At 53.1% G+C, this 25267-nt stretch overlaps 1 protein-coding gene across 1 annotated transcript in view; it reads left to right on the forward strand.

Moving 5' to 3' along the window:
* The first annotated feature begins 14932 nt into the window (after positions 1 to 14932).
* Positions 14933 to 25267, forward strand: part of TRIM9 (tripartite motif containing 9) — a 61770-nt gene continuing 51435 nt past the window's right edge. The window contains exon 1 of the mRNA XM_039698110.1: positions 14933 to 15840. Within this exon, the coding sequence (XP_039554044.1) occupies positions 15025 to 15840 (816 nt within the window). The 5' untranslated portion in view covers positions 14933 to 15024. The remainder of the gene's footprint in view (positions 15841 to 25267) is intronic.

A 25267-nucleotide genomic window follows, 5' to 3' on the forward strand; every position in this document is an offset into this window, starting at 1 on the left:
CGTCCTCCCTGGATATTTTTATCTGTTGCAGTTCGGGAGCGCATCTTGGGGAATGCGGCTCCTTACGCAACATCCCCTGCACGCTGCTGGCCCCGGCCCCTGGCTGCTCTGACTCCTCAGGTTTAGCTCTTATATTTTCACATTCTGAGCTGCTTTACCCTGTGGGGCTGGGCTCCACACCAGGGCATGGTTCTGATGGTGTGTAGTTCTGAGCTCTGTGCACAGAGCAGGGACACAAAACAATTCCTGCTCCAGCTGGGCACCAAGGACAAATGATCCCAATCTCAGCCCAGGAGCACAAAGCCCGTGGGCTGCAGAGAGAAAAACAAGCAGGGTGGGACTGCAGGGGCTGCAGCTGGAACTGGACACTGAACTGCAATGTGCACATGGAGCAGAGCTGAGCCCAGGGAGAGACCCCGGCAGCGCTCGTGCATTTTGGGGCCATTTGGGTTCATCCTGGGGGCAGCCCTGGCTGGGCTCTGGTGCTGCCCAAGGTGGATCCATGGAGGAGATCCTTGGAATCCATCCCTGCTTTATTCTGGAACTCCATCCAGCCCCTGTCCTAGCTCAGCCTTTTCAAAGCATCAGCTCCTTGTCCTGGGTCCCCATGGCTGGAGGGGACGTGGGGGGCTCGGGGAGAGCCTGGGGAGAGCCAGGAGCATTGCCTGGCCTCACTGCTCCTGGTTTGTAACCTTTGGAATTTGAGCTGTTTGCCCCTGCAGAGGTGGTTTTGGAGGGGAGCTTGGCAGGAATCATCCTCCACATGGATGGAGGAGGAGCCACTGCTCCCTGAGAGTTTCCCTTCACTTATAAAATCCTCGGGAATGTTGGCAGAGCCATCTGTGACTTCAGCCTGACTCTGGCTTTCCCTCCTGCCCTTCCAGAGCATCCCTGGAGGTGGCATCTCCTGCTGGGCCCCTTCCCTTTCTCTATCACCATACACTTTTAAAAGCATTATTGGGAAGAGCTCAGCTGAGCTGCCTCTGATGCAGGCTCAGGTTGGCAGCCCATGGAAGTGCAAAATGTGTTTTTTAAGAATTAAAACCACCACCAGTGGGGCCTCTGACTTATTCCTCTGCCTGGAGATTAAAACTTCCTGGGGCTGCTTGAAATTTTGCCATGAAAAGTACTTTCTCCTATAAATACAATGAGTCAGTGATGCCTGGGAATTGTTGTGTGGAAGAGCTTTCTTCCAGAGTCATCCTCTTTTAAAAAGGCAAATGTCTTGTTTGTTCCATACTTGGATAAAGGTTTTTCTTTACCATTTATTATTTCCTGTGAGTCAGGGCACCTTGTAAGGTTGTCTCATGCTCCAGCTGGTTATTTATATATATAAGGGGTAGATAATGACAACCATTAATTGGGAATTAAGGAATTGTATTCTGTTCTCAAACAGCTTTCTTGATGCACAAAGGAAGAAGCACAGCTGTAATGAGCACCAGGAGAGGAGTTCCTCACCAGGGCTACTCAGGGCTAAAGAAACATCCTAAAAAATTGAATTAATGGCCTGTTTTGAAAGCCAGTGTAAAGGTGATTGAAGCCATTCCAGGCAGAGCTCGGTGTCACATGGAGCCTTGCCAGACCTTGGAAAATATTTTCAAAATTCAGATTAAAGGGAATAACTTAGGAAGTATTTTCAAAACCATTAATCCTCTGCATGAAGCATGGGATGTAACAAAGGTTGTCCAGAGAAGCTGTGGCTGCCCTGGAAGTGCCCAAGGCCAGGCTGGACAGGGCTTGGAGCAACCTGGGATGGTGGAAGGTGTCCCTGCCATGGCAGGGGGTGGAACTGTGTGGGTTTTAAGGTCCCTTCCAAACCATTTTGGGATTCTATGAAAGCTTTTCCATTTTTGCTCTGTTTAGATAAACACTGAGGCTCTCCTTAGCTTGTAGGAATTTTTTCCACAGCCAGGCAGCATTTGCAGTGTGGGGACATCTGTCAAAAATGATTCATTCCTTCCCCTCCTCTCTCCGCTGGTATTTTCCTCCCAGCCACAATAATACTCATTTTTCTCTCTTAATCTTCCTCACACTTCAGTGTTTGGGGTGTTCCATGGCCCGGGGGGAGACCAGAGCATGGCATGGGGACATGCCTGACAGCCACCTCCTCTGGAGGACACACAGCCATGGGACCATGGAATGGTTTGGGCTGGAAGGGACCTTAAAGCTCCTCCAGTGCCACCCCTGCCATGGCAGGGACACCTTCCACCATCCCAGGCTGCTCCAAGCCCTGTCCAGCCTGGCCTTGGGCACTGCCAGGGATCCAGGGGCAGCCAGAGCTGCTCTGTGCCAGTGAGGTGACACAGCCAGGCTGGCACTGCCTCCAGCTCTGTGTGAGCAGGCAGGAGGTTCCCAGACCAGCATAGACCTCCTCTGTTATTATCACTTGGACATTTACACAAAAATGCTCCAAGGGTTGGATTTCCTCTGCTCTGGAGCCAGGCTGGGAGAGCTGGGAATGTTCCCTGGAGAGGAGAAGGCTCCAGGGAGAGCTCAGAGCCCCTGGCAGGGCCTGAAGGGGCTCCAGGAGAGCTGCAGAGGGACTGGGGACAAGGATGGAGGGACAGGAGCCAGGGAATGGCTCCCACTGCCAGAGGGCAGGGATGGATGGGAGATTGGGAATTGGGAATTCCTGGCTGGGCTGGAATTGGCAGAGCAGCTGTGGCTGCCCCTGGATCCCTGGCAGTGCCCAAGGCCAGGCTGGACACTGGGACACCCTGGGACAGTGGGAGGTGTCCCTGCCATGGCAGGGCTGGGATGGGATGAACTTTAAGGTCCTTTTCCAATCTCAGTCATTCCATGACTCTCTGATATTTAACTCCTCTCGTCCCAGCTGTGGGATGCACATCCCCAGAGCCCCTCAGCCCATGGAGGGCTCAGGGAAGCAGCTGCTGAGCAGATATAAATAGGGAGCTCTGGGCTCCTGTTTCCAGGCGCACAAGGCACTTCGCCTCGCTCGGGTGGTGCTAAATTTTCCCGAGCTCAGTGACAGAGAAGACAATGGAGAAGATCTCGGGCGTTGGGATCCTATTCTCTGCCTCGGTAATTCCGTGTGCCCACCTCCCGCTCCTCCTCCAGCAAACCCCCGCCCCCGGGCACAGAGGGAGCTGCGGATCCGCCAAGGGTTGGGATAGAAAGGGAGCCGGGAATGTGCTCCTCCTGCCCGGATAGCTCTGTTGGATTGGGATAGAGAGGGAGCTGGGAATGTGCTCCTCCTGCCTGGATAGCCGCCTTGGGATGGGATAGAGGGAGCTGGGAATGGGCTCCTCCTGCCCGGATAGCCGCCTTGGGATGGGATAGAGGGAGCTGGGAATGTGCTCCTCCTGCCTGGATAGCCCTGTTGGGATGGGATAGAGAGGGAGCTGGGAATGTGCTCCTCCTGCCCGGATAGCCGCCTTGGGATGGGATAGAGGGAGCTGGGAATGGGCTCCTCCTGCCTGGATAGCCCTCTTGGGATGGGATAGAGGGAGCTGGGAATGTGCTCCTCCTGCCTGGATAGCCCCCTTGGGATGGGAGAGAGGGAGCTGGGAATGTGCTCCTCCTGCCCGCACAGCCCTCTCGGACAGCGGGATGCTCCCATGGAAGATGTTGGCCCCGAGCCTCGTGGCACAGCTGGATGTGAATCCTCCTGTGCTCCTCACCTCTCTGCTCCATCCTGTGGTTGATGTTTCGTGTGAGGAGACACGAATCTTGACTCCATGTTTCAGAAGGCTGATTTATTATATTATGATATATATTATATTAAAATTATATACTAAAAACTGTACTAAAAGGATAGAGAGAAAAGGTTCATCAGAAGGCTAGAAAGAAATGGAATGGAATGGAATGGAATGGAATGATAACAAAGGCTCATGACTCTCAGAGTGCCAGCTGACTGATTGGCCATTAATTAGAAACAACCAACATGCACCAGTCACAGATGCACCTGTTGGTAAGCAATGCCCAGACCACATTCCACAGCCATCAGAAAGTCAGTTGTTTATATTTCTTCTCTGAGACTTCTCAGCTAGAATAGGAGAAAAATCCTAGCAAAGGATTTTTCCCAAAATACCATGGCTACACCATCCCATTCCTGCCCAGCCCTGGTCACATCCCACCTGAGCCTCCAGCCAACAACTCAGATCCAATCCCTGAGCCACCCGAGGTCACTTGGAGAAGGGGCACTCATTCTCTTTGTGACATTCCCAGCCTGACAGTAAAAGATGTTAAAATCATAGAAAATTCAGAGAGTTAGAAAGAAAGTTCAGCTTAATAAGCCCTGGGAAATGTTGGGCCTTGTGTTTGCCAGGTCATGTGAAACTACATCTGTGTAATCAATATATGATAAATTATATTAGATGTGATTAGATGTAATTATTGTTTGAAGAATCATGAAGAAAAGAATCAAGAATCAAACCCTGTGTTAGGGGTTTGAGGGGGATCACGAGAAATCCATGCTTGGATGAAATCAATGTATCCAACAGAACAATGTAAGTTTAATAATTCATATGTAAGTTATATAAGGATAGAATATAAAACATGTTTGGCTCAAAACCATGTTGGGTCAGATTTGGGTCTGTGTACCCCTGACACCCAGAGCTCCTCAATAAAAGCACCTGCATATCATCGTTCTGTGATTATGTGCTCCTGAACAAGCCCAGAGTCCACCACCATCCATTCTTAAATGGACATCCTGCCATTCCAGAGCATCCTTCCCCAAATCCCTTCCCTTCTTCAGCCTGCCATCAGCAGCTGCTGCTCCTTTGGGTGCCCACTGCAGATGGGATCGTTTGATCTCCAGATTTCTCAGTGCAGCCAAGTCGGAGCTTGCAATTTCCTTTCAGCTGCATTAAGTTCCTGCATGATTTTCAATTCATTCCTCTTTTGTGGGGGATGAATAGAGAAGGGTGTTCTCTGTCAAAGAAGGTTTATTAAAATGCAAATAAACTTCAAGCTGAAGGTCCATTTCCACTGAAAATCACTTACATCAACAGGGAATATTAAATTTGGTCACAAGAACAGAGAAGCAGAATAAGGAGGGAACAAAGCATCTCTTCCTCTGAGACACCTTTATCTGTGGCTTAAGCATCACCCCAAGCTCCAGGCAGCCAGAGCTGGCATTTCCCATGCCAGGTGTCCTACCTGCCCTCTTGGCAAAGTTCAGGCCAGGCCAGCCACTTGGGAGGAAGAAATAAAAGCTGCAGGGGAGGCTGGACAAGTCCACGGGTGAGGACTCTTGGGAGAATTGCTAAATTCACCTCTCCATCCGTGGCTAAAGCTGCCCAGAACTGGCACCCAACAGGCTGAGCAGGGTGGGAATGGCCATGGATTGTCTTCCAGGGAGACTGGAAGGAGCTGCTGGTGATGAGGAGGAGGGAATGAGGGAGGAAGTCACCTGTGAGCTCAGAGGGGAGCAGTCTGCAGATTCCCAGCTTTCCTCCTCCTTCCAGCTGCAGCAGCACCTCTGGCCGAGGTCACATCTCACCAGGGACCACGAGTGGTGCTCCTGGAGCAGCACCCATCTGCCACCAAAGCACCTGGAGAGGGACTGGGGACAAGAGCCTGAGGTGACAGGACAGAGGGAATGGCTCCCAGTGCCAGAGGGCAGGGATGGATGGGGGATTGGGAACTGGGAATTCCTGGCTGGGAGGGTGGGCAGGCCCTGGCACAGGGTGCCCAGAGCAGCTGTGGCTGCCCCTGGATCCCTGGCAGTGCCCAAGGCCAGGCTGGGCAGGGCTGGGAGCAGCCTGGGACAGTGGGAGTGTCCCTGCCATGGCAGGGTGGCACTGGATGAGTTTTGAGGTCTCTTCCAACCCAAACCACTCCATGATTTTATGATTCTATGAATCAAGGCACACAGACCCAATTCCTGCCATCCCAGGTGCCCAAAATAACCCCCTCAAAGTTTCCCAGCTCCCAGGCCTGGGGGATGCACAGGGAAGAGAGAAAGGAGCACATCCTGGGGGCATCCAGCACAATCCCTGCCTGCAGGGCATTCCCAGCTCTGCCAGGCCCCAGGGAGCTGTGTCACTTGTTGATTGATGTCCCTGTGGCCATCAGCAGCCAGGGAGGCCAAAGCCGTGACCAGAATCCATCCAGGTTGCCATGGCAGCAGGAACAAAAAAATTTAAAAAAAATAAAAACAAGAAAGGAAAAAAAAATCACATCATAGGTATGGGAGAAGGAATCTCCAACAAAATAAAAAGCCAAGATGATGTCAGTGCCAACACAGACCTGGTGGAAGCTCCTGAGAGAAGAGGGAGGTGTGTTGGCACAGGGATGGATGATGGATGGATGCAGAGCAGTCGTGGGAGGAGGAGGAGGAGGAGGAGGAAGGCGGGTGCAGCATTACCAGTTTGTCAGTCTCCTTCAGGGAGGAAAAAAGCCCTTTAGAGCCTTATAGGATGTCTGGATCAGGTGGAAGCACTGCCACAGCCCAGACACTCCAAAAAATCCCCTTTTTTACAGATAGAAATGCTGCAGTGTTTCCTTGTTCTTTCCCAATTGCTCGTGCCTCACCCCTGGCTCTGGGCATCCAGTGATTGGAAGAGCCCATCAAAGCAGATTTGTTACCTCCCTGGACTTCTCCAAGGTCTAAAAGGACTAGACTGACTCATTTTAATTGCCTCCATTTTCTTTTTTAGGTTGATTTTTCCAGTCCTGTTCCCCACACCCCTCTCTGCTCCCAGCAGTTCTGCACTAAGACACAAAATCATGGAATTCCAGGGAATGGTTTGGGTTGGAAGGGACCTTAAAGTTCATCTCATCCCACCTCCTGCCATGGGCAGGGACACCTTCCACCATCCCAGGCTGCTCCAAGCCCCGTCCAGCCTGGCCTTGGGCACTGCCAGGGAGCCAGGGCAGCCACAGCTTCCTTGGGCAAAGCAGTGCACAGACCTTTCATTTCCCTGGCATTTTAGCAGCCTTTTCACATGGACTGGTTGTGGGTGAAGTCTCCACACAAATGATGCCCTTTTGTCTTTGCTGGAAAGAGCATTTGGAGTTTCTTTCCAAAAAATCAAAGTCAAAAGCAGGGAGGAAAAATAAAAATCTTCAAAAAAGTGTCTAGCAAATCCCACAGAGCACCGATGTCCTGGTGTCCACATTTTCCTTTTCCATGGTTCAGACCTTGCTTTTCCCTCATCTCCTTGAGGAGGCTCAGGCTGGAGAGCTGCCTCAGCTCCAGCACAGCAAAGGCAACCAGGAAAAAAAAAGGGAAAGGTTTTTCTTGGAGAGGGTTTGGTCCCTGCATCAGGAGACTGGCAGGTGCCATTCCTTGGCAGGATCCCAAGGCCTGGAGGTCTGTCAGCCTGGAGCAGGGAAGGAGTGACACAGCTCTTCTCTCCTGAAATCCTGCTGGATCCAGCCTGTCACAGAGAGAGTGCAGTGAGGACACCCCAGGTGCACTGAGGTGATCCCACAAAATGGCCCAAAGGATGGATCCTTCCCTCATCCTCTCCTCTTCACCTACCCCAGCATCTCCTTTCACCATTCCTGAACCGGATGGGATGCACCTCTTCCATCCTGAGCCCAGGCTGGATGCTTCAGTGCTAAACCCTCTAAATGTGCAAGGAATGTGCCTGTGGTTGGCATGAACACCCTCAAAGAAGGATTTCCCACTTTTTTGGAATTAACCTTGGCCTTGGGACAGCAGGAGGTAGCAGTGGTGTGTGGGAGGAGTAGCCCTGGCTATCCATGGATGGACAATGCATACATGAGATGAGATCAAATCACAAAACCCTGAATAGCTCAATGTGCCAGTTTCTCTCTGTTTTGCCCTTTTTTTGAGATTTAAAATTCTGCTTTGCCAGCCAGAGGTGAGTCTGCACGAGGAGTGGGCAGTCAGGAATGGGAACACGCCTGGTTTGCTTCTCTCACATCTCCTCAGCGCTTCCACCACCACCCCCTTGATCCATCTGAGCGTGTCACTGCCGGCTGCTGGGAACACCCACGCCAGGGATCCGTGCTGGCAACGGGGGGAGAACCTTGGGAAGCAGAGATTCCTCTGGGAGGAGTGAGCCTGGGGTCAGGGACAGCCATCGCAGCCAGGGCTGGAGCATGGGATCCACCAGCCCATCCCTAAGGGGCAGCTGGAGGATTTGGGGAGGGCTTCCCACAGCCTTCAGTTTAGGAGCTGTTATCCAAATCTCAAATTGTGCCAAGGGAAATACAGGTTGGGTATTAGGAAGAAGTTTTTTTATAGAAAGGATGGTAAAGTTCTGGATTGGCTGCCCGGGGAGGTGGTGCAGTCACCATCCCTGGGGGTGTTTAACAAAGCCTGGATGTGGCACTGGGGGCCAGGGCTGGGTTGAGCTGTTGGGGCTGGGTTGGACTCGATGGTCTTGAGGGTCTTTTCCAACTCAGGGATTCTGTGAGTTCTGTGAATTCTGTGAATTCTGTGATTCCATGAATTCTGTGAATAGGGAAGGGTTGATCCTGTCATTGCCTCTGGCACAGTCTGGCCACCACAGTGGCTTCAGGTCAGGTCAAGTTTTGTCTGCCAAGACCTCACACCTGGCCACCAGAGCTGGGATCTGAGGCTGAGTGACCCCAGGGAGAGGGATACCTCTCACAGCGGTGCAGTCACCATCCCTGGGGGTGTTTAACAAAGCCTGGATGTGGCACTGGGGGCCAGGGCTGGGTTGAGCTGTTGGGGCTGGGTTGGACTCGATGGTCTTGAGGGTCTTTTCCAACTCAGGGATTCTGTGAGTTCTGTGAATTCTGTGAATTCTGTGATTCCATGAATTCTGTGAATAGGGAAGGGTTGATCCTGTCATTGCCTCTGGCACAGTCTGGCCACCACAGTGGCTTCAGGTCAGGCCAATTTTTGTCTGCCAAGACCTCACACCTGGCCACCAGAGCTGGGATCTGAGGCTGAGTGACCCCAGGGAGAGGGATACCTCTCACAGCACCTGGCCAGGACATGCCCTCTCTTCTCCCTTGTTTTCCTTCTGGTGAGAATCCTCTTCCCATGCTGGAGATCCTGGAAGAGAAATCCCAGTGACACGAGCAGCAGGAAACCCAGGCCAGGCTGGAGCAACCTGGGCTGGTGGAAGGGACTGGATGGTCTTGAAGGTCCCTTCCAACCCAAAGCATTCCAGGGCTCCATGAAGCTCACCATGAGGAATGGTGGCACCCTCTGCTGACCTCGGCAGGACATTCCCAGCTCTGGTGAAGGCTCTGCAGCAAGAGAGTGTCCTGCAGCACCTGCACACCTGGGAGGGAGCCCCTAAATCTCTCCTGGGGTGTCCTCCCTGCAGGCTGGCACTCCAAGCTCACGCAGAGGTGCCACCTGCACAGGCAGCTTTTCCAGAAGCCCAGATTTTGGGGTTAGTGGTTTATTTCATGGTTGTCTCGAGCAGATGGACACTGGCACCGGTTTCATGAGTCTCCCTCCACACGCAACCACAGCAGGTGCTAAACAGCTGCTCTGAGCACCTCCAGCTCATTCCCAACAGAAATCCCAAAGAACACGGGGAAGCAGGTTGACTCCCAAAGTTATGCAAAGCATCTAACCTGGAGACAATTTTCCCCTGTAATTACAGGAATGTTAAACACCGTTACATAATGGTTGCAGATTCCAGGTCAGATCCTCCATACGTCACGGAAGCATGGAGTGTTTTGACATTTATGGGAATGCTTCTTATTTTTAGTTAGTTTGGTTGCCATGGCAGCGAGAAGAAATCTGCACCAGACTCAGCCATACATTAGGTTTGAGCCTCCCACTTGATACATCCAAAAAAGTTTTCAGCTGCTCTCCTCCAAAGTTCTCGGGCAGAAGCTGCGAGGGGTGGAAGGAGGCTTGGAAAGAAAATGTCCCACTCCATCAATTAATGGGAAAGCTGCTCCTGAAGGCCTCTCTAACACCTGGTTGACTCATCAGCAGATCTGCTTTAATTGTTAAATTTAGATGTAATTTAGAGTTTAGAATTTAAAACTTTGTAATTTAGATTTTATTTTAAGAGATGCCTGTACTGCAGAGGTTAGGAGATCATTTTGAATGAGCAACTTTCTGCTCACAGAAATTGTCTGAAAATGGGAATATCAGAGAATCCCAGAGTGGTTTGGGTTGGAAGGACTTTTAAGCCCATCTCATTCCACCCCTTGCCATGGCAAGGACACCTCCCACTATCCCAGGCTGCTCCAAACTCCATCCAACCTGACCTTGGACAATTCCAGAGCAGGTCAAAAAGCCTTGAGTTGTTTGTGAAGTCAACAAATTTTGGACAAAGCTTCTTTTCCAATGCTGAAGACAGAGGGAATGTCCCACCTTCAGCACATCTGAACCACCAAGTGTTCCAGCTGAGTCTTTGGGCAGCAGGGAGAGGAGGGTGGAGACAAACTGGCTGTGGGAGGAAGGACAGATTTTTCTGGTGGGATGAATTTAATGTTGCTGTTCTCCAAAATGAGTCACAAGCTGGAGAAGTGGGGCATTAATCCCAGAGGGGATGAGTAAGTGGGCAGGCTGGTCAAAGGAGCATCACAATTCAGGCTGGTAGCTCTGCTCTTCCACTGTATTAGAAATGGATTCTGCTCTGTTTTGATAAAAATCAGAAATTTTCCACCAGCTCCTGGAAGTAAGAAAAAATAATGACTTAAAAATAAATGATATCACCCTTGAAAGTAAGCAGCACATTGAGATGTACAGATTTTTTTTTTCATCTCACTCTGAGACATCATTTGAGCTTTAGCTTCTCTTCCAGTCAGACATGCCCAGAGCCTGGCGCCTCGCCAGCCTGGCTCATACTTGATGGAGCAATTTTGCCACCTTATTTTCAGAAGTGATTTCCAGAGATGTTTTTGGGCAGCATTCTCCCTGCCAATGCCCATGGTCATAGCTGGAACTCCTCAGGGAAGAACAGCATCCTCTGGCACCTGGGGGTTTATACCCTGTGCTACCAATTAAGTGCTGGATTTAATAAGCAAAGTGTGAGCTAAAGCAGCACAGAATCTGAAAAATAGAAAAGCTAAACCTGAGGCATCATGCTCAGCAATTCTAATTAAAGTCTGACAGAGGATAAAACCATTAAATATTTCAATCAGTTACACAATTACTGTTGCCATTAGGGTTTCTCAGGATCCTGTGCCAGAGCAAGGAGCAGCCTTGGACACCTCCACAGCTTCTTGGGAAGGGTTGGAGCAGCCATGAACCAGGGGTTGTTTCACACCCACTCCGTGTGGGTGGTGATGAACAACTCTGCTGGTGTTGCTCATCAGCCAAACAAGCCCTGAGTGTTTGGGAAGAGAGAGAGAGGGAAGCAGAGAAATCCCTGAATCATGGAATGGTTTGGGATGGAAGGGACCTTAAAGATAGCTCCAGCCCTTGGAGCAGCTCTGTGGCTCCTCTGGACTCCCTCCAGCAGCTCCACATCCTCCTTGTGCTGAGCCTCTTTGTCTGCCTCCTACACAAGAGGAAAAATCCCGAGTGTTTTGCCATTGGGAAGCTTTCCTTTAACTTCCACAATCCATCTAACCCCAGGAAACCTCAGCAGTCTCCCAGGGAGCTGCAGCTCCGTGCCAGCAGTGAGGCAGCAGAGCTGGCACTGCCTTCAGCCTGCAGCAGCTCAGAGTGGTGGGAAGGAACCTGTCCTGGGTAAAGGGAAGATTCTGGAGAGCATCAAAATGTTCAAAATGCTCAAAAACTGGGAGGTCTGGCCACAGGCACAAAGCATTTCCTGGATCCTTCATGTTTGTGACGCTGACATTGGGCAAAGGTGGCACCTGCATTCAATGGAGACGATCATCCACAAAAACCTGGCACTTTTCCCTGCAAAGAGGAGACCTCAGGAACAAATGGGAAGGGTCTCCAACTTTCTGAGCTCCTGCAACGCTGCTTGGAGCAAATGATGTCACCAGGAAGGAGCTCTGGAGGGAGGCAGAACTCTGGGAGCCCTGGAGCCTTTCCAGGCACGGTGCCAGCATTCCTGACCATGCTCTTGGCACCAGAGAGGAGAGTGACCTCAGCACCTGTCCTGCTGCCAGGAGCTGTCCCCAGGACAGGGAAATCAGCATGTGCTGGAAGCTCTGGTGACCTGAGCGAGCAGGATGAGCTCAGGGATGCTGATTTCAAGGTCGTGCACACAGGGACTCACAAACCAGGATTGCTCCTGTCAGCCAAGAGCTCATCCACCCAAAATGATGGAGGAGGAGGAGGAGCAGGGTGGGTTGGTTGGTGACAGGATGAATTATGAGCTGCCAATGTCTTGGAGTCATAAAAAGGCAAATCCAAGCTCTGGCTGCATCTGCTGAGATGTTCCCCGGGGCACAGGGAGAGCGTTCCAGGAACAGCAGAGATCCTCTGTAGGGACAAGGCTCCACGTGTGGGACCTCCAGGCACAAGAGGAAACAAATTCCCAGAGCCTGAAGCAGGTTTCCCACGTGGCAGTGGAAGATCTGCCTGCATCAGACCCCTGAGGCCTCTCTGGAAAGGTTCTGGTGCTCCCAAGCCTCTCCTCTGAGGAGCTCTGAGCCCTTGTCCACTCTCTGATTTGTGTCCTCAAGGTGTTCTAGGTGTGGGATGGATAAGGAGACTGCCGAGTCGTTGTCTTGGTTCATTTCTCTCTTTTATTTATGAGCTCTTGCCCAGCTCAGATATTTATTACCGTTCACCAAGAGGATCCAACAGCACTTATAGAGTCTAAATGACTTTAATTTATCTCAGCCCAGCAGTGGCTTCCACACTCTCCAGGACAGAGGCTGGTTACAACAGGAGATGCAGGACGTAGAGCTGCTTCTGGAGCAGAAAATCCAGGGAAATTTCCATCATGGAAAGGGTGATCAAGCATTACAAGGGACTCCTGGGGTGGTTTGGAGTCCCCATCCCTGGAGGTGTCCAAGGAATGACTGGAGGTGGCACTGAGTGCTCTGGGCTGGGGACAAGGTGGGGATCAAGGCTGGACTCGATGATCCCCAAGATCTTTTCCAACCTCACTGATTCCACGGCTCTGTGTGAAGGTGAGAGCCACACGGGAAAAGCAGGAGCCAGCTGAGAACAATTTCCCCACCCTTTAATGATCACAGCCACATCAGACAAATGAATGCTGAAGCTGGGTCAAGAAATTACTGCAGGTCCAGAGCTGTGCAGCTCTCGGGGCAGTGACAAGTGTGACAGCCACAAATAAAGCACAGCACTGGCTGCTGAGGGCTCAGGCTGCAGTGCCAAGAAGAAAACAGCTCAATGTTTATGATCGAGGGTTTGCTTCCAAAGGCACTGGCTGTGCTCCTCTCCCTGCCCATTTCCATCATCAGCAGGAGCACTCCAGCAGCAACGGCAATCCCAGACCTGCCAGGGTGAAAAATGGCCACGGGAAACAAGAGGCAAACAAGGAATGATGGTTTTATTTTGGAAAAAGGGCAGCTCGAGAAGGGAGACCGGAGGAAAAAAATGAGCAGCTCTGAGCAGAGACACCAACAGGGAGCAAATGAGGAATGTTCAGCAGAGTCCAGGGGAAGCCACGGTCAATGCAGAGCCAGCAGGAGCCTGAGGAAGCAGAAAGGGAAGAACAAAGCACACTGGAGTGGAAAAGAGAAGCTCTCAGGAAATCCTTTTCTCCTTATCACCTGTCCTTCCTTGTCAGGCTGAGAAATGGTGGAGCCTTCCTTGGGCATTTGGGATTTTGGGCTCCCCCCTGCCTGAGTATCAGTGTGGGAGCCTGGAATAGCAGCTGCTCCCTGAATCCCAGCACCTGCACGGACCCACTGGGGAGGGGAAGGAGCCCCTCAGTGTGTCCTGACAAGCAGGGGACTCACAGCCCTGGGTGCCCCCAGTATTTTTGCCATCCCCCACCATGGAAATGTGTGCTATGGGCAGGGACACCTTCCACATTCCCAGGTGGCTCCAAACCCCATCCAGCCTGGCCTTGGACACTTCCAGGGATCCAGGGGCAGCCACAGCTGCTCTGGAATTCCATTCCAGCCAGCAATTCCCAGTTCCCAATGTCCCACCCATCCCTGCCCTCTGGCAGTGGGAGCCATTCCCTGGCTCCTGTCCCTCCATGCCTTGTCCCCAGTCCCTCTGCAGCTCTCCTGGAGCCCCTTCAGGCCCTGCCAGGGGCTCTGAGCTCTCCCTGGAGCCTTCCCTTCTCCAGGGGAACATTCCCAGCTTTCCCAGCCTGGCTCCAGCCCTTGGAGCATCTCCATGGCCTCCTCTGGACTCGCTCCAGCAGCTCCAGGTCCTTCTGACATCGGGTCCCAGAGCTGGACACAGCCCAAAGCCATCACAGGGGGGGCACAGAGCACCTGCACCAACAAATGCAGCCCCAAACCTGCGCACAGAGAGGGGGAAATGGGAGAAAGCACGGAGACATTCCGAGCGATGCTATTTTTGCATTGGCTGAGCGGGACCCGCCGTGCCGCCCTGTTGCGGGGAGAGTTTCAGCCCTCGGCCGACCTTGCGAGCGAGCGGGGCGGGGAGGCAAAGCCGCGGCAGCCCCTCGGGGCCCCGGCCCCGCTCTCCAGTGGCGGAGCGTGTCCCCACGGGGGCGTCCCAGCCTCGGGGACCACCGGGCACCACCGCTCCGCTGCCAGCCCGGAGAGCCGAGCCATTACCCACACGGGCGGCCGCTCCGCTAATGACAGCTACACCCTCACGGCCGCATCCGGCAGCGGGTCCCGTGCGCTGCCAGAGACACCTGCTGCGGTCAGGGGGGAAACCTCCCGGGGAGGGGATGCTGCGGGCACAGCGGGGCTGTAGTGCCGGAGCCGGGGAGGGGCAGAGGAGCGGGCAGAGGAGCGGCAGGCCCGGGACCGCCGCTCTCCCGCACCGACCCCGCAGCGGCGCCGCAGCCCCGAGCGCAGCCCCCTCAGCGGCGCCGCGGAGCGGGCTGCATGACGGACAGGCGGATCAGCCAATCGCGACTCGCAGCGCACCCCCGCGCCGGCGGACGGGCCAATGGCAGGGTGAGGGGGCGGGGCCCGGCGGCGCGCGCGGCGGCGGGCGGCGGGCGAGCGGCAGTCGGCGCCGAGGCGCGGTGCGGTGCGGGTCGCTCCTCGGGCTCCTGCCGCGGCCGCCGGAGCCGCGCCGCCGCCCTCCTCCTTCCCTCCCCTATGGAAGAGATGGAAGAGGAGCTGAAATGCCCGGTGTGCGGCTCCTTTTACCGGGAGCCCATCATCCTGCCCTGCTCGCACAACCTGTGCCAGGCGTGCGCCCGCAACATCCTGGTGCAGACGCCAGACTCGGAGTCTCCGCAGAGCCGCCGCGCCTCGGGCTCGGCCGTCTCCGACTATGACTACCTGGACCTGGACAAGATGAGCCTGTACAGCGAGGCGGACAGCGGCTACGGCTCCTACGGGGGCTTCGCCAGCGCTCCCACCACGCCGTGCCAGAAGTCCCCGAACGGGGTTCGCGTGTTCCCGCCGGCCGCGCCGCCTCCTCCCGCCGCGCTGGCGCCGCCGCCGCCGCCGCGCAACGCGTGCCTGACCTGCCCGCAGTGCCACCGCAGCCTGGTGCTGGACGAGCGCGGGCTGCGGGGCTTCCCCCGCAACCGCCTGCTCGAGGGCGTCATCGACCGCTACCAGCAGGGCAGGGCGGCGGCCCTGCGGTGCCAGCTCTGCGAGAAGGCGCCCAAGGAGGCGGCCGTGATGTGCGAGCAGTGCGACGTGTTCTACTGCGACCCGTGCCGCCTGCGGTGCCACCCGCCGCGGGGACCGCTGGCCAAGCACCGCCTGGTGCCGCCGGCCCAGGGCCGCGTCAGCCGCCGGCTCAGCCCCCGCAAGATCTCCACCTGCACCGACCACGAGCTGGAGAACCACAGCATGTACTGCGTGCAGTGCAAGAGCCCCGTCTGCTACCAGTGCCTGGAGGAGGGCAAGCACTCCAGCCACGAGGTCAAGGCGCTGGGGGCCATGTGGAAGCTCCACAAGGTGAGCCCCGGCTTCTGCCAGCAGCCCCCGCCGAGCCACCTTGCCCCAGCTGGGAGGGTGGGAGCATCCTCAGCCGTGCCATCCTCCCCCGTTCCGTGCTGTCCCCTCGGCGCGGGGACATCGTGCGGACCATGCGGGTCCCCAAATGCGGCCGAAGGAGCTGGCAGGGTCCCCCCGGGGGGGCGGGTCGGGGACATCTGCGCCGCAGGGCTGGGGAAGCAACAGGGAGCGATGGTTTGGGGAAAAGGAGGAGGAGGGAGGCGTGAAATCCCCCGTGGGAGCGGGGAGCCGCGGGGTGCCACCTCCTGCCGCACTCGGAGGCACCGGGAGGAGGAGGAGGAAGAGGAGGAGGGGTGGCAGCGGGCAGCCGCGAGCCTGTCCCTGAATACTGATCAGCTGCACTCGCCCCCGTGCTGGAGGAGAGAGCCCTGGAGCTTGAGGGAGGCATGTGGCCATCATCATCGTCAGCTCCATCCATCCTCTCCCCGCAGCAGTGAGCGAGGGAACTGGGGCAGAAGCGAGCGGGACACGGGCGGACAGGGCACGAGGGGATGGACGGGCGTCATTCCTTGGATGAACATCGCCATAACTGGCCCCCATTCCCACAGATTGGAGCAAGTGGGGGTGACCTGTGACAGGGAGCTGGGGAGGGTGTGACCTCCCGGTGGGAGGGACCGGGCTGGATCGCTTTCCAGGAATGTTTCGGGATGCTCGGTGCAGGATGCAGATCTCTGGGCTGAGCTCTGCACCCCGAGCTGGGTCAGTGGGTGTCACTTGTCACAGCGCCCCAAAAAGCGGGGCAAGCACGTTGTGCTGCGGGGAGAAGGTTTGGTGGTGCTTTGGAAGGGGCTTTTCCTGTCCCCTTTGGCTGGGAGCAGGAGCAATCCTCTCTGGATTTACAGAGCTCCTGTGGAGATGTGCCAGGGCAGTGCAGTGCCCTTGTCCCTGTCCATGGGGCGCAATCCCTGATCCCAGAGGTGCTGGCAGCCAGCAGGAGCATCCAGCTGTGTGGGATGCCCAGGGCCAGGGGGGCACAGGTGACGTGGGAGCTTCCACAGGATGTGGAACAGGCGGGTGAGCAGCAACAGGCAGAGTTTGGAACGCAGAGAATTCCACCTGGAGAGCTTGGCTGCTCAGGCCAGGCTGGAAAGGGCTTGGAGCAGCCTGGTCTGGTGGGAGGTGTCTGCCTGTGGCAGTGGGGTTGGAATAAGATGAGCTCTAGCTTTTCTTTTTAAATCCCTTTTCCCGGGGGAGAGCTTTAGCCAGGCGCTGTTTCATTGATGTAGCTGGCAGGTGTGGAGCTGTAACATTATTTCAAATGATGGTTGTGGGCAGTGGAGCCTCCCCTGCCTTGAGAGAGCTGTGTTTCTGCTGGGGTTCACTGGTGTTAGTTTGCTTTTTAGGGATGGGAAGAGACTTTGGAGTTAAATGTGATGTCAAGGAATGATCGAAGGAGTGATTTCAGGACCAGAGCTCAGATTGCAGATTGCTCCTTGAGATGCCATCCAGCAAAATAAGGGGAAAAGCTTATTTACCTTAATTTTTTGTTACACATACACACAAAAACAAAACAAAACAACAAAAAAAAAACCCCAAAAAACCAACAACAACAAAAAAAACCCCAAACAAAACAAAAAAAAACCAGAAACAAAAAACCCACCCCAAACAACAACAAAAAAAAACCCCACAAACCACCAAAACCAATACCCACAATTTCCAAGCTTGATCCTGGCTGGGACTGGGCATTAGGAACCAAACCACTGTGGATTGGAGTGGTGATCCTCTTGCAGAAGTATCTGGTGGTGTGGTTTTTTGAGAGCACGGTCCCTTGGCAGTGGGACAGATTTGCTGAAGGGGTGAGTGTCCCTTTTTGCCTGATCTTTTCTCTGTGATGAGCAGTGTAATGATACCTGCAGCTCACAGGAGGGAATTATGGACTGTTTGGGTTGGAAGGGACCTTAAATCCCATCCAGTGCCACCCCCTGCTATTCACAAGGACACTTTCCACCATCCCAGGCTGCTCCCAGCCCTGTCCAGCCTGGCCTTGGACATCCCAGGGATCCAGGGGCAGCCACAGCTGCTCTGGGCACCCTGTGCCAGGGCCTGCCCACCCTCCCAGCCAGGAATTCCTTCCCAGTATCCCACCTAAATCAACCCTGTATTAATTAATACCCACCAGCCAGCTCCTGAATTCTCTTGCACCATTCCAGCCCCTCTTGGTGTGGCTGTTCCTTGGGATGCTCTGCCCCAGGGGGGCTGTGGTTGTCCCCAGAGCCTGAGTGACCCCGGAGTGCCTGGATGAGCTGTGCTCCTGCAAGCAGCAGTGTTCATGCCTCAGTAGGTGATTGCACACCCAGGGCAATCAATCCCTGCTAGGTGCAGCCTGCTTCCCCTGGAACCCAATCCAAAGGGTTTGCACAGCCCTCTTTGGGAGTTGTCCCCATTTTCCCTTTCCTCCCTGAAGGTTCTCTGGGGTGATCATTGAAAATAATCTGTGCTGAGCACAATCAATTGTCATTCAGGGAGCTGGACACAGATTGTGGCAAATCCTCTCTGTCCCTGTCTTCTTTCAGTTGTTGGGAGTGGGGTGAATATTCAGGGAAATGTAGAGGGAAATGAGTTTTTAATCTGAATTGTCCCAGTTTTGCACAGATATTGCAGCTGTCTGGGTTTTTATCCTGACGAGCTGGAGTGCTGCTTGGCATGCCAGGAGCAGGAGCACAAGATGGAGCTGAATCATTTATTCCTCACACATCTGAGTCCCTCTTCTGCTGGAAATGTGTGCAGAGTGCAGGCTCAGCAGCTGGATGGTGTTTTTATGGATGGGTGCATGGATGGATGCTTGTACAAATACAAACAGGCTGGGAGGGATCTCACTGATGCTTTGAGAAGGCTGACCCAGAACAGGGGCTGGATGGAGAAAAGCTCAAACCTGAGGCATCATCACTGTCTCCCACAGCCCTGAAATCCCAGCCAGTTGATCAAACTCAGTCTTAAAATCATTTTACTGTTGCTGGTGCAGGTTAGAAAGGTCTCCCAGAAAAATTCCAGTAGCAGATTTTAAGCAGGTCTGAAAGTGTCCTGGGTTGGGAAATGGACAGACAGTGATGCAGAGCAGCTACTCCTGCCTGTCTCTCAAATACTGAGTTGTTGCCCATCACTCTTGAGTCCCTGGCACTTCTCACCTCATGGCTGGCACCTCCCTGAGGGTGAGACACACCTGCCAGGGGCTGCTTTTTGCTTTTCTTTGTCTTTGCCATCCATAGCCCAACTGCAGCAAAGGTGAGCCTGGATTTGCCATGCACTAAGAAGAAGCTGAAGACGTCAGGGGTGCCATGGTGAAAAGCTTCTGCTGTGTTTGGGCATTGCAGGAAGAAGTTTCCCTCTGCTTTGGGCTGGGATTGTGGGGATTTGCCTCTTCTCAACACTCTCATCCCCATTCCTTTTTTTTTTTTCTGCATTTCCAGAGCTGGTTGAGGCTCTGGAGCACAAGTCCTGTGAGGAGTGAGGTGGAGTCCCCATCCCTGGAGGGGTTTAAAATCCATGTGGATTTTAAATCCGTGTGGATGTGGCACTTGGGGACATGGATCAATGGTGGCCTTGGCAGTGCTGGGGGAAGGGTTGGACTCAGTGCTCTCAAAGGGCTTTTCCAGCCTAAATGATTCCAAGATTCTGATTTGGGACCACTCTGTCCTTGAGGAGGTCAGGCAGCATGTCCAGGTCCTCTTGGAGAGAAGCAGAAACAAATCTTGACTTCAGTGGAAGGAAAACAATGCTCTCCATTTTCATTTTGCACGGGGTTTTACTGCCCAGGCTGAAAACACAAACAGCCCTTGGATTGCAAATCCCTGCATACTGCAGCAGAGCCCAGCCCTGGGAATTTCCATCCCACACCTGTGGGATCAGCAGTGGTGCTCAGCAGGCACAGGTGACACCTCACTGGCACAGGTGACACCTCACTGGCACAGGTGACACCTGGAGCTCAGCCCCTCCTGCCCCAGCACAGGTGGAATGAGGGATGCAGGTGATTCCTATAAAGAACCAAAATTCACACACTGGGACTTGATTCCAGCTGGTTTGGATGTCTGGGGAGAAGCAGGGGAGGGAAACACTGCAAGGGCCCCTCAGTTTGTGCCCAGGGGACACCAGAGCCAGGACAGGGGTGAGCAGAGAGGATTTTTCCTTTGCTCCCTTGCCAGGGCTCTGTGTTGGCTGCCAGAGGAACTTTAGAGGGGAAATTTGGGCTGGGAATGTGCTGCTCTTGTGTCCATGGGAATTCCTGTACCCACAGCACTTGGGGAAGTATCCAGGGAGTTGCTGTATGACCAAGATCTGTTTGCACTTGCAAAGTAAAACATTTGCTGTTTAAAGAGAAGCGTGGAGAATCCTTAATGTTTCCCAAGCCTTGGTGTGGTGGCCTTCCTGTCCCAGCACCCTTTTTCCATCTGCAGCAGCAGGATCCATCCTCTCCTTCTCCAGCAATGCCCAGCAGCCTTCCCACCTCCTCCATCCCTCTGGCCAAATCCAGAGCATGGCAAACAGGCTTTGAAGTCAGAAAAAGCCAAGAAATGACAGGATCTGGAGTAAAAATCTGGTGAGGGGAGGCAGAGGGAGCTGGGAAGGGGCTGAGCCTGGAGCAAAGGAGGCTCAGGGGCCCTTGTGGTTCTGCACAGCTCCTGACAGGAGGGGACAGCCGGGGGGTCGGGCTGTGCTCCAGGGAACAGGGACAGGACAAGGGGAAACCATCTCAGGGTGGGTTCAGGTTGGCTATTTGGGAAAATTTCTTCATGGAGAGGGTGGTTAGGCATTGGAAAAAGCTTCCCAAGGGAGTGCTGGAGTCGCCATCCCTGCAGGGGTTTAAAAGCTGTGTGGGTGTGACACTTGGGGACGTGATGATTTAAAAGTCTTTTCCAGCCTGAATGATGCTGTGATTTACAGCAGCCCAGCATCCAGAGGTGCTGCTGGTGATCCTGTTCATTTATTTTGATAAAAGCTTTCTGTCAGGTGGCTCTTTGCTGTGCACTCCCTGCAGTTAATGGAGTAAGGAGCAAGCCAGATCCCCTGTTAATCAAAGATGGGGTGGTACCCCAAGTTCTCCCAGGGGTTTGTGGAGCCCAGGAGGCAGGAGGTGACCTCTGAGTTGTCTGCAGATGGAAATGGGCCCAGGGTCATCTCTGAGTGAGTGTAAATCACTGCAGCTTTCATTCCATGAAAGGAAAGGTTAGATTAGAATATGAGGAACAAATTCTTCCCTGTGAGGGTGGGCAGGCCCTGGCACAGGGTGCCCAGAGCAGCTGTGGCTGCCACTGGATCCCTGGCAGTGCCCAAGGCCAGGCTGGATGGGCTTGGAGCAGCCTGGGACAGTGGGAGGTGTCCCTGCCATGGCAGGGGTGGAATGAGGTGGCCTTTGAGCTTCCTTCCAACCCAAACCACCCCATGATTCTGTGTCCAAAAATACACAGATCTGACAGAGCAGTGCTCTGTTCCACCATCTGGCTCAGGCTCTCCACAGGCTCTGGAGCACCTCCACGAGCAGATTGAGCTCTGGTGGGGTCCATCTTCATCTGTGAATATCAAACCTTTTCCATTCTCTCCCATCTCTTTTCTTCTCTTGGCCACTTGATGAATGGAGGACCCCCCTGGCTGGGTTTTGCTGCATTTGCTGTGGTGCAAGGCAGGAGCACCCAGCTGAGATGGGGGAAATCAACCCAGGGACTGAGTCTTGTCTCTCTTTAAAGGAAATTTCTGCACTATCCATACCCAGAGATTCCCCTGTTAAGGTTTTTATTGACTCAGAGATGGGGATAACTGAGAGGTGTTTTAAAAACTTTTTATTCCATTTTCAGTCTTATGTGAAGGGTGAGGCAATACAGATGTTGTAATTCACTCCATCACAATCAGAATCCAACTATTTCCTAATTACAATACACTCAAAGTGTTTCTTGGCTTATATTACATGAGAGTTAAAATGTATAAGAAAACTTTTACCAAAAAGCAGCTAAACAAGAACAAGTTTGTATACAAATTCATTCTGTGTGAGTTTTCTGTCAAGTTTTAAGAATTCTGACCAAAAAGCAGCTAAACAAGAACAAGTTTGTATACAAATTCATTCTGAGTTTTCTGTCAAGCTTTAAGAATTCCCTACAAATTCATTTCCCACAACCACATCCCTAGCCTGGAAAAACAGGAGAATGAGGAAGCAGAGCAAACACTGTGCCTGGTGTTGCATTAATTACTTGAGGGTGTGGAAAAGCTTTGCTGTTCATTAGCCAGGTTTCACAGGATGCTTTCCAGGAACTGACATTGGTGCAGGGTGGATCTTGGTTGGGAAAATGTTCTCAGGAGGCTTTGGGGCTACTCTGCACTGCTGATTCCTGCTCCTCTACATAATCCAGCACCCAGAAGTTTAGGCTTTTAAAGGGAAAACTTTGCTTGGTGTCACAGAATCCCAAATTGGTTTGGGTTGGAAGGGACCTTCAGGATCATCCCATCCCAAATCCTTCCATGGCAGGGACACCTTCCTCTGTCCCAGGCTGCTCCCAGCCCTGTCCAGCCTGGCCTTGGACACATCCAGGGATCCAGGGGCAGCCACAGCTGCTCTGGGCACCCTGTGCCAGGGCCTGCCCACTCTCCCAGCCAGGAATTCCTTCCCAATATCCCATCTAAATCTTTCCTGTTTTTTCTTCTTGCCACAACCCTTTCCCACATGACCACAAATTCCTTTTTGGAGTCCTGCTGTGCACTTTCTAGCAATCCAGCACAAACCACTGGGAGATATTTCCCTTTCCTGGACTTGGAAGGAACTTCCAGCAGCCTTTGATTAACTCGTGTTACACAAATTCATTTAGTCCAGAGTGCCTTCAAATTGCATTGCTCTTCCCAGCTGTATGAAAGGGTAATTAAAGAGAAATGTGGCTGGAACATAACAACTCTCAAAGCTGCTCTTTTGTCAGCCTTGGACCTTGTTTTGTTTGTTCTTGGGACGAGGCATTTTACCTGGTAAATTGGTTTATAAATAAGCCAGCTCATTCCCTGTTCATTCAGCTCGTCCTGCTGGGATGAATTGGATACATTTCTATTTAGAGCAAGCACATAAGGCAGAGAGAGCTGGGGGTATAAATCTCTGCTAACCCTGGCTCAGGTAACGTCCTGGAAGGAGTGGCAGAGGCTGGGGTGGAATTTCTGTGAGCAGGAAAAGCTCTCAGGGTGAGTTTCTCAAATCCCCAGGGACCATCCCGTTGTAGCTGGAAGGAGCAGGGATGGTTTGGGGTCTGGGACCACCACTGAGGGCCCTGCCAGGTGATCATAAATGGGAAAAACGTATAAAACTCTTTAAAAGGGAGACAGATAAATAGAAATGAAGCCCAGCTCTCACCCATTCCAGTGGCAGCTCCCTGATTAATGCAGGAAGGAGAGCAGCAGGTCAGAGAATTCACCTTGCCTCTCTTGAAAGGAAAATTTTGTTTGCAGTCTGAACCAGCTGATACTTTGCCTTCGGAGCTGGATTCAGCTTTGGGGACAACCTGACCTGGAGCTGGCTGGAAAAGCTCAGCAGAGGCTCAGATCAGGGCAGAATTTCTGGGCAGAAAGAACAAGAGCCAAGTTCAGCTGGAAATTTTCTTGAGCAGCAGAGGGGGTGACTGTGAGGGTGATGCCAACCTCAAACACCGTAGGCACAGCATGGATTGAGGTTTGGGCCACGTTTTTGTATTTAATTACCCATTAAATTCCCCGTGTCACAGAAATAGAGGGCTGTTAATAGGAGCCCTCTCAATTCTGTAGCAGCAGAAATTGCCCTGGGAGGGATCTGGCAGTTGAGGGATTTCCCATCAGTGTTAATTACCCTTTCCCCTTTACTAACCTTATAGGAGTTGATGGGTTTAGGAAAAAAAAAAGCTGGGAATTGGATGTTAATAAGGCATGCATGGATGCTGCCTGGAGTGCTGGGGGCTGGAGCCAGAGTTGCCATTCCCGTGGGGAGCAGCTCGGATCCGCAGCTGGGATGGATGAAGGGAGCACAGCTCCATGGAAGCAGCTGCAGCAGCCACTGGAGTGGAAGATCACATTTGTGACTTCCAATGCCTCCTGAAAATCCCAGGAGATCTCCTGGGGGGATGCCAGCCCGGCTGCCCACACTGGGGCTGCTGCTTCCTGCTTGGTGTAAAGCCAAAGTACGTGGGAAATATCAGTTAAATTATTTGTACCAACCCTGAAAATGTGGAGCATCTTTCTGCCAGTGATCCTTTTTCTTTTTTTTTTTCTTTTTGGGCTTTGGACCTTTGTTCAAATTTACAAATTTAATTTGTATTAAATTCTTTTTTTCTGTTGCTCCTGGCCTCACTTTATTTGCATGGTCAGTTCCCTTCTTGTTGCTGTTCCCTGTGGCAGGATTGGGGTGTTTCTGTGTGAATTAATGATGGGTTGTGGCCTTGCCTTCAGCTCAGTGCATCCATGGCATCATTCCTGACAGCTTGTGCTGTGGAGCTGCTTTCCACCTGCAGCTCTTGGGTTTTTCTCTGGTGAAATCCCTCTGTTTTCCCAGATAAGCAGTGTCCCTTCAGTCAAGATGTATTCATTCACTGGTTCTGTTGACTTCACCATTTTTCTTCTCCCTGCTTCCTTTCCCTGGAAGTGTTCCAGGCCAGGTTGGACAGGGCTTGGAGCAGCCTGGGATAGTGGAAGGTGTCCCTGCCCATGGCAGGAGGTGGAACAAGATGGGATTTAAGGTGCCTTCCAACCCAAACAATCCTGGATTCCGTGATTCCCAGAGTCTGACCTGGGGGCTTTGCTGTGCCCGTGGGATTCCTGCTTGGGAAGGACCTTTCTGATTTTGATCCCCCTTTCAAAGCAGGTTTCTGTGATTCTGTGCTGTGGTCTCTCTGTCAGGGGATGTACAGCTGGCAGAATGTAAAGGGGGGTTGTGTCAGGATGTGAAATGGATTATTCCTAACAAGGCACATTTATTGATTTTGAGACACAGAGTCTGCTTTGGGGGCAGAGCCTCTGTTCCTCCCTGTTTAACCCAAAAACCCTGTTTACCCCCAAACCCAGGGATCCAGGCTGGAGCAGGGGAGGGGTGGCAGGGAATCGTGGCAGCATTTCCCTGAGGATGCTGGAAAGGGAAGGGGTGGGCTGGAGTTCAGTTCTCCCTGCCAAGGATTTGCTTTGTCCTCCTGGGTAAATAATTGCACAAACCCCCTGTCTGTCCTCTCCCAGGAAATGTGTGTTTAGCACCAGTGCCCTTCCTCCAGGCCAGCAGCAATTATGGTGGGAATTCATAACAGAACACGTGGAGATGAAGTGGGAATTTCCAGAATTGAGAGAGCTGGGTGAAATCCCATCAAGGACACAGCAGGAGCATCAGCCTCCCTCCCTCCCTGGGAAAGCTCTTCCAGCCTTGCTCAGACAAGGATTGAAGTCACAGAGA

Source organism: Passer montanus, unplaced genomic scaffold, assembly GCF_014805655.1.
Source record: "Passer montanus isolate IOZ18808 unplaced genomic scaffold, ASM1480565v1 scaffold120, whole genome shotgun sequence".
Lineage (NCBI taxonomy): Eukaryota > Metazoa > Chordata > Aves > Passeriformes > Passeridae > Passer > Passer montanus.